This window comes from Lytechinus pictus, chromosome 16 (assembly GCF_037042905.1).
Source record: "Lytechinus pictus isolate F3 Inbred chromosome 16, Lp3.0, whole genome shotgun sequence".
Classification (NCBI taxonomy): domain Eukaryota; kingdom Metazoa; phylum Echinodermata; class Echinoidea; order Temnopleuroida; family Toxopneustidae; genus Lytechinus; species Lytechinus pictus.
Window position 1 is genome coordinate 13,154,924 of NC_087260.1, and position 16,115 is coordinate 13,171,038.

At 34.9% G+C, this 16,115-nt stretch overlaps 1 protein-coding gene across 1 annotated transcript in view; it reads left to right on the forward strand.

Annotated features, from left to right (window-relative positions):
- Positions 1 to 13,450, forward strand: part of LOC129279312 (sucrase-isomaltase, intestinal-like) — a 37,279-nt gene extending 23,829 nt beyond the window's left edge. Inside the window, exons 14-22 of the mRNA XM_054915402.2 lie at positions 354 to 470; positions 2,191 to 2,339; positions 2,954 to 3,038; positions 6,426 to 6,482; positions 7,141 to 7,286; positions 9,008 to 9,102; positions 9,942 to 9,991; positions 10,504 to 10,686; positions 11,314 to 13,450. Coding sequence (XP_054771377.2) covers positions 354 to 470; positions 2,191 to 2,339; positions 2,954 to 3,038; positions 6,426 to 6,482; positions 7,141 to 7,286; positions 9,008 to 9,102; positions 9,942 to 9,991; positions 10,504 to 10,686; positions 11,314 to 11,394 — 963 coding nt within the window. The 3' untranslated portion in view covers positions 11,395 to 13,450. The remainder of the gene's footprint in view (positions 1 to 353; positions 471 to 2,190; positions 2,340 to 2,953; positions 3,039 to 6,425; positions 6,483 to 7,140; positions 7,287 to 9,007; positions 9,103 to 9,941; positions 9,992 to 10,503; positions 10,687 to 11,313) is intronic.
- Positions 13,451 to 16,115: the final 2,665 nt, after the last annotated feature.

Below are 16,115 nucleotides of genomic sequence, written 5' to 3' on the forward strand. Positions count from 1 at the left end.
TATGTACATGAGGAGACTGATAGCATCATCCACTCACCATTTATTTTGTATTTTGTTGTATGAAATAAGAAATATTCAAACTTTCATCTCATCGTCCTGTGAACCAAAGTTTTATTCCTCCCTCAACATGTAGTATAACCATTGTTCTATTTTTATTAAAGATGGTATTTAATGTCAAATTTCGGAGCCGACGAAAAGTTGCAAATATGAAAAAGACCTCAAACCCCCATAAACACAAATGGTAAATAAGATAAATCTTAAAATAAAAAATTGGTCAATAATGCATTATTATGACGCCTGGTTATGACGTAACAATTTATCATTATTTATTTGCCTCCTGTTCATCATTGTAGGTTGGACCAAACACATGTAGTTACTATGACGACTCCCCGATGGAATTGTGCATCAGATGGACACAGATGTCAGCATTCTTCCCAATCTTCAGAACCTACAAAGGACATGGAACAGAAGTAAGTTTTACAACCCTGGTGGAAAGAACACAGTGTCACGCTGTGTGAACGCAATGTGATCACATATTTGTCTGTGTGAATATGCGATTCACATTGTTTGAATAATCGAATGTAACAGCCTGAAGATGATTCCACAGTGTGCATGCCTCTGTTCCCACTGTGTTAAGCGTGGTGTTCCCAGTGTGTTTACAGTGTGTCCACACTATGTTCACAGTGTGTTTCCAGTATGTTCAGTGTGTTCACAGTGTTTCCACATTGTGTCCACAGTTTGTTCCCAGTGCGTTCACAGTGTGTCCACATTGTGTTCTCAGTATGTTCAGTGTTTCCGCATTGTGTCCACAGTATGTTCCCAGTACGTTCACAGTGTGTCCACAATGTGTTCACAGTGTGCTTCCAGTATGTTCAGTGTGTTCACATCGTGTTCGTTGTGTGTTCAGTGTTTTCGAATTGTGTCCACGGTGTGTTCCCAGTGCATACATTGTATTCACAGTGTGTCTCCAGTATGTTCAGTGTGTTCACAGTGTGTCCACCTTGTATCAAAATGTATTCTCAGTGTGTTCGCAGTGTGTTCCTAGTGTGTCAATATTGTTTTAACAGTGTGTGTTCCCAGTGTGCTCACATGGTGTATTCATAGTATATCTGCATATCGTGTTAACATAGTGGACTGTGCAAAGAAGTGATTCACACTGTTAAAATGCTTAAATGCAACAGCGTGGAAAAATCACTCCGTGGACGCTTCTACAGTTTGAGTGTTTACAGTGTGCCCACACATGAAAATATGATTTACACTGTTAAAATCCTCAAATTACAATGTGAAGGTGATGAACGTGGTATCCACTGTGGAAAACACTGTGGTGCATAGTGTGGTACAAAATTTGGAATACACTGTGGTACACACTTTGAAATACATTGTGGTACACAATTTGGTATAGACTGTGGTACACACTTTGGAACACACTGTAAAAACACGCTGTGGTACACAGTGTGGTACCCACTTTGGAGCACACTGTGGTACCCACTTTGGAAAACACTGTGGTACACACTTTGGAATACACTGTGGTACACACTTTGGAATACACTGTGGTACACACTTTGGAACACACTGTGTTTCTGTGGAACATACTCTGATACACACTGTGGTATGCGCAGTGTTCTTTCCAGTAGGGAAGTCTATAATGCAACCCCATTTTCAACTCTCGTTTTCGCCCCCATATTCTTTTCTCTCAGCTCTTCATATGCACTTTCTCTCCCTGTGGCTTTCTCCATCTCCAATTTTCCACACATTCTTTTTTTTTTAATATAGGGAAGCAGAAAGTAAAAGGGCAAAATATGCTGCTTATTTGCTTCTTTATTTTCTTTCTTATTGCTTACTTGTTTTTTATATTTACTTGCTTATGTTCTATGTTACTTCTGTATTACTTATTTACTTAGTTACTTTCCTATTTACTTACAGACTTATTTACTTACTTGCTTGCTTAAATGCCCTCTACATACTTATTTTTCATTTCCATCATACCTCTACCTTATTTACTAACGTACTTACTTTCTCACTGACATTCCTACTTAAACAACTTACTTCCTTTTTTTATAACTACTTCATTCGTTCACTTAATCCATTTGAAAATTATCTCGATTTTACAACACAATTGCAAAACACACCAACGGTCTACATCTGAGTCATATTTCTATCAAATGTGATTATTTGTTTTATCTTCAACAGCCACACGATCCCGCGTCTTTGGGCAGCGAGTTCCTTGAAAGCACAAGAGAGGCTATAAAATACCGCTACTGGTTGCTTCCTTATATCTATACATTATTCTACCACGCCAGACTTGATGGATGGACCGTGGTTAGACCAATTGTTAATGAGTAAGTCCAGGACATGTGTTATATCAGTTAACAGTCAGTCTTCTTTTTCTTCCCTTTCTTCATCTTTCTTTTTTCTTTCTTCTATCTAACCTCCTTCTATTCTTCTAATGATGATGCAATGAAACAAATTTAAATGAAATAAAATTAAATTACATCGAGTAAAATTATATTGAATTAAAATAGAAGAAAGGTGAATTAAATTAAATTAGATTAATCCACAAAAGATTTAATCTAATCAAATCAAACTGAATAAAATCAAATTAAATTAAATGTACTGAAATTAAAATTTATTAAAATTAAATGAAATGGAATGATGTTAAGTAAAATAAATTGAAATGAAATGAAATTAAATTAAATGGAAAGGAAAGGAAACGTATGAAACGAAATGAAATGTAATGTATTTAAAACTGAATAAAACTAACTTGAATCAAAATAAATAAGATTAGATTCAATGAAAATATGTTGAACAAAATTTAGTTTAATTAAAACAAACTAAATAAAAAATTAATCAAATTAGATTAGAGTTAATGTCATGAAATGAGGTGAGATAAGGTGAATTGACATAAATGAAATTGAATTCTAAATCAATATTTTCATATCTTGTTGCTTTTCAGCTTCTCCAAGTATGAAAACGCATGGGACGTTGACTGGGAATTTTTGCTCGGACCTGCTTTACTAGTTGCCCCAGTCCTCCATCAGGTAAGATACATATTGAGGGTACAGTCACACTTCACATGCTTAACGTAACCGCCTTAAAACCGATCGATGGTTTGCCATTGGAATTAAGGCAATGGCCTTGGTCGGTCCGGAGACAGCTCCTCCCGTGTGACTGTGTTGCATTGGCTTCTCACTCATGCGCAGTAATGCTGCTTTACTTTACAGTCAAACCAACGAAACAGATTCCAAATCAATGGATGGTACGCCGTAGGCAGGGCTCTGGATGGAAGCTTAAAATTGCAACCCAGATGTTCAGATAATAATTTTTTTTTTTTCATTTTGGGTGCATTGTACCCTAAATATTTATAAAAAGTTAATTTAACTGAATTGGTTTTCACAATGATCTAGGACTTTGTTTACAACCACTTCCTGTTCTTCAGAATTGGAGTGTTGTCAATCATGAGCATACGGCCACAACAAGATTTATTTGCTTGTGTGATCTTTTCAAAAACAGTAATGTTAAAACTACATCACCGGTGTTTAAAGAGGACGACCACACCAATAACAGGGTGTCCCTCAAAAAAGTAATGGCACTTTAATTGAGTACAATGTGAAAATTACTAAATCCTACACTGTTAGAAAATTTATCCTTAAAATAAAAGAAGTTCCTGCAGCAGAGTCTCGAGAACACCTGTAATCTTACCAGATTGAGTAATCTTACAGGAAATTGGTATTTGGTGGATGGAACCTTACAAATTTCCTTTAATAAAACACCCTTTCCCCTTTTTAAACAGACCTGTTCTGTTAAATTGCAGACAAATTCCTGTTTTATGAATTTACAGAATGATTCTGTTACTGCTTTCTGCAAAATCTTTTTTTTCCTGTAAAATCAGGGTTTTTTAACAGTGTATTGTATATAATTTTTATAATCGTAAATTAGCATGGTTTTCATACAACTGGCTTGAATTCAAGCGGTATTATTCATTAAACACAGAGATTGAGCCTTCTTTCAGAACTCGTCAGAAAACCTCTCAATCCAAGTTTCGTTATTGCGTTGAATAAAGTACGCAGTACAATCACGTCTTCACTCACTCTTGTTTATTTCCTTTTTAGATTTTCGGACCCTGATTTGAGGGCCGATACTTAAATTTAAAAGGAAATTGAATGTTTAAGGAGATTGTCATGATATCTTTAATCAAACGTCACTAATCAAACATGATTAGTGACGTGGATGATTAGGGAGTGGAGGATGTGCACACATTGTGTGCGGGAATGACTGATTGAATCCGATGACCGGGGTAATAATATATCTGTAAAGCGCTTAGACACGTCGTTCCGATGTATTAAGCGCTATATAAAAAACGGATTATTATTATTTGATTGATTGATTGGATTGATTGGTTGATTGATCATTGATTGATTGATTGATTGATTGATTGATTGATTGATTAATTGATTGAATGATTGATTGATTGATTGATTGATTGATTGATTGATTGATTGATTGATTGGTTGATTGATTGATTGATTGATTGATTGATTGATTGATTGATTGATTGATTGATTGATTGATTGATTGATTGATTGATTGATTGATTGATTGATTGATTGATTGATTGATTAATTGATTGATTGATTGAATATTTTTAATTCTTGATCTCATCTAATAATCAGAGGGGGTGAATTAATACGTCATCCCCAAGTCCTGAAAAAAGGAAATCCTTGCAGATGTACGCCCATGGCTGAACGTGAACAAATATAATTTGCACCACTTAAAGTGATTGGCTAACATTGGTTTGACTTTTACAAAATCTGAGCTAGAAGGTCACACTTGTCACCTGTGTATGTGATTTGTTACAAAAATGAAGCCCAGAAAAAATTGCGTTCGAAAATAATTATTTAGTGCTTCAAAAATTGAAATATAAAGTGACCGAAAACACCATCTTAATTTCATCCCATACACTTATGTGTACTATTTAGGCGTCTATAAGACGCCTATTTACAAAATCGGGGTTTGCCTTGTAGTTTTAGCTTTTCATTCTCAATAATGGTTGTTTACAGGGTTTATTAGTTCTAATACATGCACTTGTACACATGTTTCATCTTGGTTTGAGAATGTTTTTAATCGGCTGCTCACAAAGTTAAACAATACCTTTAACATTCGTAAATAGATAACTGTTAGCTGAACCTGACTGCACATACTACTTAAAGGGGAATCCAGCCTTGGCCATAAAATGTTGTGTTGGGAAGGAGAAAAATAAATCAAACAGAATGGTGAAAGTTTGAAAGAAATCGGACAAGCAATAAGAAAGTTATAGCTGCTTTAAAATTGAGATCACTAATAGTATGTAGATTTCAAATTGGCAACTAGGTAAGTAAATTATGACAAGGGGCAAGGACAACTTTCCCATAGGCCATGTACTTTATTATCAGGGATTTGTGGTTTTCTCCTAAGTACCCATTCCCCTGGGGCAGTAATCTAAATATAACCCAGGTAGTATATTGTTTTATGTCCTCATGAAAGAAAAATATAATTTGAAATAAAACTTTTGGGAAAAATGAAATTTTAGCCATAATATGTATTGGAGTACATGGAAGAGTAGTCCTTGCCTTACATCACTATGACATCCCATATGCGGCCAATTTGAAGTCTCCATGAGTATAGTGATTACCAATATTTACAACTTTTAAAAATTCATAACTTTCTTGTTGTTTGTCCAATATTGTTCAAACTTTCACCTATCAACTTGTCTGATTTTTCTTTAGATTATAAAAACAAGTTTTTATTTGGGTTGGATTCCCCTTTAATACAAAACCTGGATGGAGAGGTTTTCTTATGTGAAGTGAACAAATGCTCATATCTTTGTTTTGACTGAATAACATCACATAAAACTTAATTCAGTTGTAGGAAATAAATTGTAGTTTACGGGCGTAAAGAATATAAACAATATGGTGTTGTAATTCTAATATTATACCCATCTTGATTACCATTGACATTTTTTGTGGGACATGCTGTATTATCAAAATCATGGCATGCATGGTGTTATGTTAACTGGCGTATGATAACACTTTCCATTTGATATTCTAACACTAGGCCGGCCTATTTAGTGTCACGTTCAAACTCCGTGGTGAATATTAAACATGAGGGTGTATGATTCTTATGACACCGATTGATTCTACAAGCACTAGAGTGCAGAAGGGTAGCCTGTCTACAAGCAGGGATAGCAGGGAAATGCTACCCCCACCCAATCAAAAATATAAACGTGAAAATGGAAAGATTGTTAAAGTAAATTGAACCAGTGAGAAACACGGAGAAGAAAATAGGCAGACGACATGGGTGTTTGATGATGTTAGAGTGAAAATGAAACAAAAATACCCGTTTGGTGCATAATTGTTAGCTGACAACATTTTCTCCGTGTTACTTTACAGGGACAGACGTCAGTGAATATTTACATTCCAGATGATAGGTTTTACAACTTTTACGACGTGAGTATCTATTTATGATCTTTCTTTCTTTCTTTATTTATATCTATCTATATATTTATCTATATGTCTGTCTATCTCTGTCTATCTTTCTATCTATCAAACTATATATATTGTATATATCTATCTATTTATTTAGCTATCTATCAATCAACCAGTCCGTATATATATATATATATATATATATATATATATATATTCCAGTGTGTCTATTTATCTCTATAAACTTATTTATTCATCTGTCTGTTATATATCTATTTACAGTATCTATCTATCTGCTATCTTTTCTGAGTACCTTCTCCTGGTTCGGGACTGGTTTCAACGTCTCTCATCTAAGCTCTGTCTTACTACTCTCTTGCTGATTTAGCCCTCTCCGATTTCTTCTCAATTGATCGAGCTCCCTCTAACGATTCCATCCGATATAGTTTTACAGGGCTTTATTTGGTGAATTGATATTTATTTGGCTACTCGTTATAATGCACAGTGGATAATAGTTATTTTTGTTACCACTCTTTCTAAATTACCTTTATTGTATATTTTTTGTCCTGTTTTATTTTCTTCTGAATATATTCATATTTCCTTGCATTGTATATAGTTTATGTTTGTTGAATTTGTAGAAATGAATGAATTTAATTGAAATTGATCTATTTTTTTCATTAAGGGGGTCGAGATTTTGACATCAGTCAAAGACAGTAATACGACTCTCACGGCTCCTTTGGATAAGATCGTTTTAGTTCAACGCGGTGGGACCATCATCCCGCTACAGAAAAATGCCGATCACGGTGTAGCAAACTCAACAGAGTTTAGGTAAGGTTCAGAATATACACCGTGGGGTGTTAAAACTGACACCAGCTGGTGTCCATACACTGAAAAAATCCAGTGTCGATTTAACACCAGCCAGGAATCTCTATACGTTTTTATATTATTTGGTGTTATATTCAAACTCTAGGTCGTAATTTGTATCATTATTGGTGATATGTTCAAACTGTAGGGTGTAATTTTAACACTCTTTGGGGGATAAGTTCAAACTCTAGAATATAATTTTAACACTATGGGGTTATGTTCAAAGTCTGGGTGTAATCTTAATACTCTTTGGTGTTATGTTCAAAATCTATGGTGTAATTTTAACGCCCCAGTGTGTGGTCCTCTACATTGCAAAAACTCTGGTGTTGACTTAACACCAGCCCAAAATCTATTATGTCCACACCAGAGAAGTGTTAACCAACACCAGTTTGGTTTTGGTCTAACACCAGATAGGTGTTTATACAACACCAATTAGTATTAAAACTACATCAGTCTGATTCCAAACTGGTGTTGTTTCAATACTTCTCTGGTGTGGAGATATATAGATTACACCATAGAGTTTGAACATAGCCCAAAAGAGTGTTAAACTTACACCCGGACTTTGAACATAACCCCAAAGAGTGTTAAAAATACACCCTACAGTTTGAACATAACCCCAGTGTGTTAAAATCATATCATATAGAGCTTGAACATAACCCCCTAAACGTGTTAAAATTACACCATACAGTTTGAGCATAACCCCCAAAGACTGTTGAAATTACACCCTGTCTTTGAACATAGCACCAAGAATGTAAAAATTTTATCCTTTAGTTTGAACATAACCCCCAAAGGGTGTTAAAATTACATGCTACAGTTTGAACATAACACCAATGTGTAAAAATTACTACCTAGAGTTTGAATACAACACCAAAGAATATAAAAGTAACATCCATAAGTGCTAACTATTAAAGCGTTAAATTTTAATGAAATGACAGGTGTGGTCGTATATACCACAATCAATACCACAGTTTTTGCTGCATGTATGTATCGGTTATATTTGTTGGGTTTTTTATTCAAAAGATGATTTCTTCTCTGCCCTCCTTAATAACTTTCCGACACTGCATAATTTTCGTAGAGATTTTGCCTCACCTCCCCCAAAACAAATAAATAAATAAAATAAATAAACAAAAAATGATAATAATACAAGAAATAATAATGAATAAATCAATAAATTAAATAAAATAAGCAATATAGTGCCAAACATTTAATCAAAATTAGATGTTTAGTATGAAAGTTATTAACTTTGTCAATTTCGATTTTTTACAAACAAAGCTATACATGTATGCACATCACGGCTGATATGCAAATTAGAAAGCTGATGATATCACAGTAGCACTAGTTTGGAAGTATTTTGTACGAATTGTAATAATATTTTAAGCTTTGACAACAAGGAGCAACAATGACAACGTCACATCTTCTGAGAAGAATCGAAAACTTGTCTCCTTCATTATGATGAGGGAAAAATATTCAATATTACTATTTATTCACTCAAATTTAACATGAAAATGTAACCAACTTTGTCCGCTTTGATTACCACGAGTACTGATATCCAACCTCATACGTGTGATCTTCGCTGGTGGTCTGATATCGTTACATATTCATACATACATTATTTACATTTCCGATAACATTAACATATTCCCATTACATTATCGCTACATTTTGTCGTTGTTTTCCGATAACAGTCGTCTGGACCCTATTACGTTGGTGGTCGCGATACCGGAGGAGGTTAGCTTACAAGCATATGGAGATCTTTTCTGGGACGACGGGTCAACTTGGAGTAAGATATAACGGTTCCATGCCATTTGCTCCGGCGACAATTGCTCCGATGGAAAATCTGCACGTTAAGCCAAACACAAAATGCAATCTCCGACCCTAATCCATATATCTTTACTTTATTCTGAACCAAAAACTTTATTACAACCCTAACTCTAACCCTATGCCCTCTGAGATATTAAGACCAGAGCATAAGTCGCAGGAGCAACTGTCGTGTCACCGATATGACACTATCACTGCATACATACTGTCAAAGATAGGGTGTTTAATATGACACCAGTCGGTGTTGATTAGAGGACAGTATACCTCTCTTGTGTCAAAACTTAAGCCTAAAGTTTGAACATAACACAGACCCCCCCCCCCCTCGCTGTTGACCCGAAGCTTTATTAAGATGGTGTGTGTATTTCAAAATATACACAATAAAGATAATTATAGGTTTATGGTCATTTGCATTCACCAGTATCCATTAAAATTATGAGGAAATATTATATGGAAAACGAAACGTGACATAGATTGGTGTGAATTACTGGAAGGCTTGTCTGAATAGTCGGGTTTTTAGTGAGATACTTAACGATCTGAGAGCCGGGTAAATACTTTAATGGCCGATCCTATTACAAAGAGCAAAGAGTAGATAGGTTCTGATTGGAGTGCATAGATTTATTAAGCGACATTTGAATTGAGGGTCAGCGCCATGAAATAAGTACGAGCAATTTGGATACAAATAGGTTTATAAACAGTAAGGTAATATCACACGGAAATATTGCACTTAATTATGGGGCAATTATAGGCCTATAGTATCAAATATTTCTATGACTTCTAATGCTGTTTACTTTGTTTATACAGATACGTACGAGAGGAATCTAGATCTGTACTTGGAATTCTTCGCTAATCGGGTAAAGCACTTTTCTTCCCCTTTTTGGTCAGCAATCGGCACGGGACGGGAAATTAATATCGGTTCAACAATGCCAGCATTGCCGCTATATAGATATTTTTTTCAAATCAATGTTTGTTTTAAAAAGAGAAATATATAAGTCATATATTCTGGAATTCAATTGCACAAGTTAAGGGGTACTAGTAGTTGTTTTGCAATATACGTGGGAAATTGATTTGTCCATCAATACCACCTCAGTTCTAATCTTGTGAATTTCAATTTCTAATTTGCGGGGTCTTTAATAGTAACTGTACTCTTTATCGATCATTCAGTTCGAAATCATACATAGTTTAGAACATTACTGATTTAACGTAAATAAATGGCAGTTTGCATTTCAGCAAATCCACGATCTAAAATCATCAAAAAATATAACAGAGTATTATAAAAATATGCGGCTGAGCAAATGGGATCGAAAGATGAAACTTAATGAAAATTGAATTGTTTCAACTTTTTAAACGTTCATTCTATTTGCAGGACCGTATCGATATCCTATCTCAACGGACGGGTATGATCGAGGACGATCCTAAGCTTATTGACGATCTCCCGGTTATCGAAGCGATCACGATGTATGGAATGCCGAGTGATCCTGGTTCAACGGTAGCAGTTAATAACCAACAAATTGATCCATCGCAGTTCATTTTTGATGGTGAAAAGAATGTAAGTAGAATTTTTTTTTCTAATGCGAAAAGTTACAGTTTGCAGCTTCGCAGGCATGTTAGTTTCACATCCTGTTCTCAAAATTCATGTTGATCACGATTAATTTGTTCACACTATATTCTTAAAGGGAAATATGACATCCCTTTGCTGTTATCCCCCCCCCACCCCTTCACGATCTGTCATACTATTGGTTGCGCCCTCATTTTCTCACGAACACTGTGTGACGTCACACCATGGCCCACTGATTAGTGCTTGAAGTACTATAGGAATTCGACTTACTCCCTCACACACTCGCATGGACACCCTAGCATGCACCACTGAGTCACTCCAGCGTGCATTGGCATGTTTCGTTTTTGTTACATTCACAATTATTTTAACTCCCTTTCTTACATTAGTTTGAATATTTCCTTTAATTATTTTATGTCAGTTTAAAAAGTTCTTTTCAGTAGATTTTATCATGTTTATTGTTTTTTTTTGTTCCTTGCTAAAGGCTAGATACCGAAAGCTGGGAGAAAAATTGTGTAAAATTCAGCTACGTCTTGCAACTTTATCGTTACACACACCTACACATCGACCCTCACATGTATTGCCCCTTTCTCTCACAAATTTTTCTTATTTTTATCACAGGTCTTCAATATAACTGGTTTAGCATTGGATATCATCTCTGATCACGTGATTGAACTCGGCGCCACAGCAAACCCACTGTAATAATAATAGTTAGTTAAACAACACCTTGGCTTGGGTCATCTCCATTTCTATTTGTATCAAAATGCATCTACATTATGTTTAGTTAGGTATTTCATAGCAATGGCTAATTTAAGCCTGAAATAAACTTAGCCAAAATTGATGGACTGCTTTTTGTCTTAAGTTATTTACTTAAATTCGTGTGATTAGGCTTACAAGATAAGTGTTAAATAGTAAAAGGGAAATATCATACAAAAATCAATCTTATTGATTAGACAGTCATGGGGAGAAAAGATTTTTCGGCTGAGGCCAAAGTTTTCAAAAGCTGACAAATACAGAAAATACTGGATATGTTTCGAGAATTGTGCTTTAAATTTTCATGCCTTCTTTCATCACCCAAATTTTGAATTGGTTTCGAGACTTGTAATTGGTCTAAATCAATTTCAACTATGTGAAGCCAGTGTCACTATTGTATTGCCCGAGACTGATGACGGATGAGCTCTCGGGTATAATGTGTAATCCATTTGACCAATCACATTGCTCGTTAAATTTCGCACGACTTGGTTTGAATACTTTCACAAAAAGTATTACGTCATCGGCGCTTCATAATTGTTATTATTATTAATCGATCACATGCCACATCACGACTAGCTTGAGCCCTGTTTTTTTTAATCTATCTGTCATTAACAAATAAGTTGATTTTATTTGATTTGAAGATAAATTTGATCTTGACCATTCAAACTGCCTCATTTTGGAAACATAGAACAACGGTTTATACCTTGCCATTGGCTATGTCGATATTAAGTTTTATGAAAGGTTGCCTTGGTGAGCTGCATCTTATTATGTTTTAATAATAAAACCTAATATAAGCGCTTAGATAATACCTTTAACAGGATCACAATAAGGCAAACAAAGATTTTCAGATGTAATTAGAGGAATATTTTTGGCCAAAATCTCGACTGTTAGGCCTTTGTTGCTGGAGTTTAAATCAACCTTTTCACAACTCTTTTAATCAGTTATCATTATCATTGTGTTCCTTTTTAGATTTATAGTTTCGGTTAAATTTCTTTCAAAAAAGATATTTACTGCGAATATCATAAAACCTAAAAACATTCCTACTTATACCATTGTAAAACTATAGTCATTACTCATTAATGTGTTCCTCATGATGTAAAGCTATTATTTTTTTCAAAAAAAGCAATGTTGATTAAAGTAGTTAGTGTAGTTGTTTTTTTAGAGAAAAAAATTGCAGCCTCTGCAATTTTTCTCGTAAATTTACCGCAGTTTTTTGCCATTCCTTTTCTTTGCTTAACGCCGCTGTAACATAAAAACATTATGCATTAGAACATATCATGAATCTATGTGTAAATATTCTATTCAAGAAAATGCTATTTCGATTTTCATTTTTTGTAAGCATTATTTTGAAATCGCACTCCATGACAATAGTATATGTAGAAATCTTGACGGCCCACAAAAAGTGTCATTGATTCCATGTGAAATGCTTCGTGGTTTTATTATTCCATCTTGATTAATATTATGATGACCGCAATGAACAAGATGAGTATAACAGATGCGACTCGTAGTACTTATAAATAATTTATTCATCGATATATTTTTAACTTTAGCGCAGGTTTTTGTTTTTAGATCATAAGAACATGGACATCAGATTGAAATAAAAGATTTCTACATTTCTAATGTGTATATATTTCTTTTATATATTTAGTACAAGTAGATCTGATAGCTAAACAAAATTTATTGTGAATTATTTAAGAAAATTGTATTCATGGTATTCAGAAATAAAACTGACATTATGGGGTGTTGCAAGAAACTTGCGATTAATTGCAAGTCTATTTTCGTTCCCGAAATCAGGCAAAAGCCGTGCAATTAATTGTAAATTTGCAATTGATTGCTAATCTGCTCCATGAAACAAGGAGTGTAATCTGATTTTCTATAGTTAAAACTAATCAATCAATTGTAAAATTGCAACAGAATACTTGCGATTGATTGCAAATATTTTCTTGCAACACCCCCTAAGTGTATTAACAAAATGAAATGCAATAAAAATGAATTCTCTTCTAAAGATCTGCTATTGACTTCGCATTTTCTTATGAATTTCTCTTCCACACGTGAGGCATCGTGCTCTCGAGCATACCAGGCCTACGAAGTCAAGGAGATACAATATCTCCTTGGTCAAATTCAATAGAGTGTGGAACTATCGGACTTAGCACATTACGTCTTTATATCAAAATACCTAGAAAATACACCAAAGATAAGACCAATCATGAATTCGGTAAATTTCAAAAAAAAAATTGTCGGCATCTTGAATATCTGCCGCACCTGTGTGCGTTAAGGTGCGTGGGTGGTGGTGTGAGAGTGTGTGTGCGCGCCTTTGTATGTGTGTGTTTAATTGTGGGCGTGATATCTCGTACATGAGAGGTGACTCGCATTTACACTCTTATCTAAAGAGTGTGTATGTTTTAGAAATGGGTGTGAGGTACAAGAAGTGGTGTGCCTGCTTGGGAGGGTGACTGAGAAGCATGAGCGTGTGCGTGTGTGAGGGTAAGTGTTGGTGTATGTATTTGTGTGTTTTCAGTCTTTGCACTGCCCATATTTCTCGCAATCCGCTCTTTCCGTCTCTCTCTCTCTCATTCGCTTTATCTCTCTTTCTCTCTCTCATACACACACACGCCCTCTCTCTCTCTCTCACACATACACACATTTCATTTACCCCTTTATTCCTTCTGTTTAACCAAGATGGGTTTTTTTCGCCCACCTTCGCCCATTCACCTTGTTTGAACATGGATTATTGTCAAGACTAAGTGGAAGAAACAGCATAATGCCTAGTGTCCCTTCCCTTTGCCGGAGTAACACCAATATTTCCTTTCAAATCAGTAATCTCAATGTACTTCTCGCACGAACGCATTCGATCGCAACACGTCTCGACGATGTTGTATTGTTACATAACAAGCACTATGTTTATAATGGTACAAATCCTACCACAGGCCGAGGAATAGAGAGCCGCGAAAACATAAAAATGAGGCAAATTGAAATCGGATTATTCTTCACGACCCAAGGATGTTTAGAGAAAAAAAGTCCTCTCTGCACTTCGTAAACGCTTTCTACTTTTCTTTCGCCTCGGTTCATACACTAAGCATTCTGAAGTGCGTGATCCTTCGCTTTTCAACGGTGCGAGAGTGGCAGCTTAACTGACAGACGACAGAGACTGTAGAGAGTGATTGGCGCGAACCAAAAATTAGATGCAAACCGCCGTTTCTCGAGAAATCGCACTGTCTGTTGGTCATCATAAAATATAAAGCCGATCAATTAAATAAAGGAATCTAAGTCAATATTTCTATCACATTGAATGTGATCTACGAGTTTATGTTGTACGCAACAGGATCGTTAGAATGATTGAGAATTTGAAAGAGGTTAAGAGGTTTGAGGAGCCATCGGAGCTGCGATACGCACCATCAGAGGAAAACGATGCGCAAAAGTCATCACATCACTCAGATGACTACAATTGCCATGAACTGGTTTTAAATGGTAAGTAACATGATTCACGTCTTTGATCTTCATCCTTTGTATTAAAAAAAATACAACGCCTCTGTAAATTCTATTTCAAATAATAAAAAGACTTTGTTTTACTAATTTCCCATAGTGTACCAGTAGAAGATGTATACAATGTCATTGATATCGCAGGTGTATAGATTTACTATTTTGTCCCACTAATTCGTATTTCACTTGTTAAGTTTGAATATTCTGTGTATGTGGTGTTTTGTGATTCATATTTATTTCGAGGTACTATAACCACCAATGCGCGCAATAAATTAACATAGATTCTCTCAACAAGAAACGCGTGTTGGAAGAAGTACAGCTTTTAATACTTTTAAATGTATTTATATTTTCATTTATTCTTAATCATACGATTACCAGATAAAACCATTAATTCGTAATCATCCAATTTGATTTGCTATATTTCATTTTTGTATTCATTCTATTTGAATCATTGCATTTTCCCTATTTAGAATATTAGTTTCTTCTACTTCATAGTGTAAAATCTTTCTTCTTTTATAACGTATCCTTATCGTCTCTTCATACTTTACTTTATTATTTTTTGCTTAATTTGTCATATTTTTTGACTAATTTGATAATGCAATAACTTATTTTTTTCGATATTCGACTATCAAAATTCAAATTTGAAAAAGTCAAACAAAAAAAAACATGTCCCCCCCCAAAAAAAAAAAAACTCACCCGAAATGCAGCGGTTGCATTATCACTATTGCGAAGACGACTATTCCCTCAATTTCAAGTGTGTGTGTTAAATCATTTAAGCATCTTCATATTTTGGTAATTAAAACGGCTCTAATCAGCATCGTACATAGCTACTCTTCATCATACCGATTGCTTGAGAATTTTCGAATTGGTAATGAAAAATTCCGAGCCGACTATCTCATCTGGGGCTCGTTCCATAAAGGGTTATGTTTAAAAATGCAAATTGAAAAAGATCAAACGCAAGTCCCGTATTATATGCGCTAATGATTGGTGGAAAATCGAGTTGCAATTGATTTCTAAAGTTGCATGTGATGACAACTCTTTATGTTACTCGTTCCTGGTCTCAATGAAGGTGAGGTTAAACAATTACATGCAAAACTTGTATTGATTTGTCCAGTTCTATTTTGGATGGTGAACAGATGAGATATTCGTTTGATACCGTCATGTCTTGGGGTTATTACAAAATAACTGAA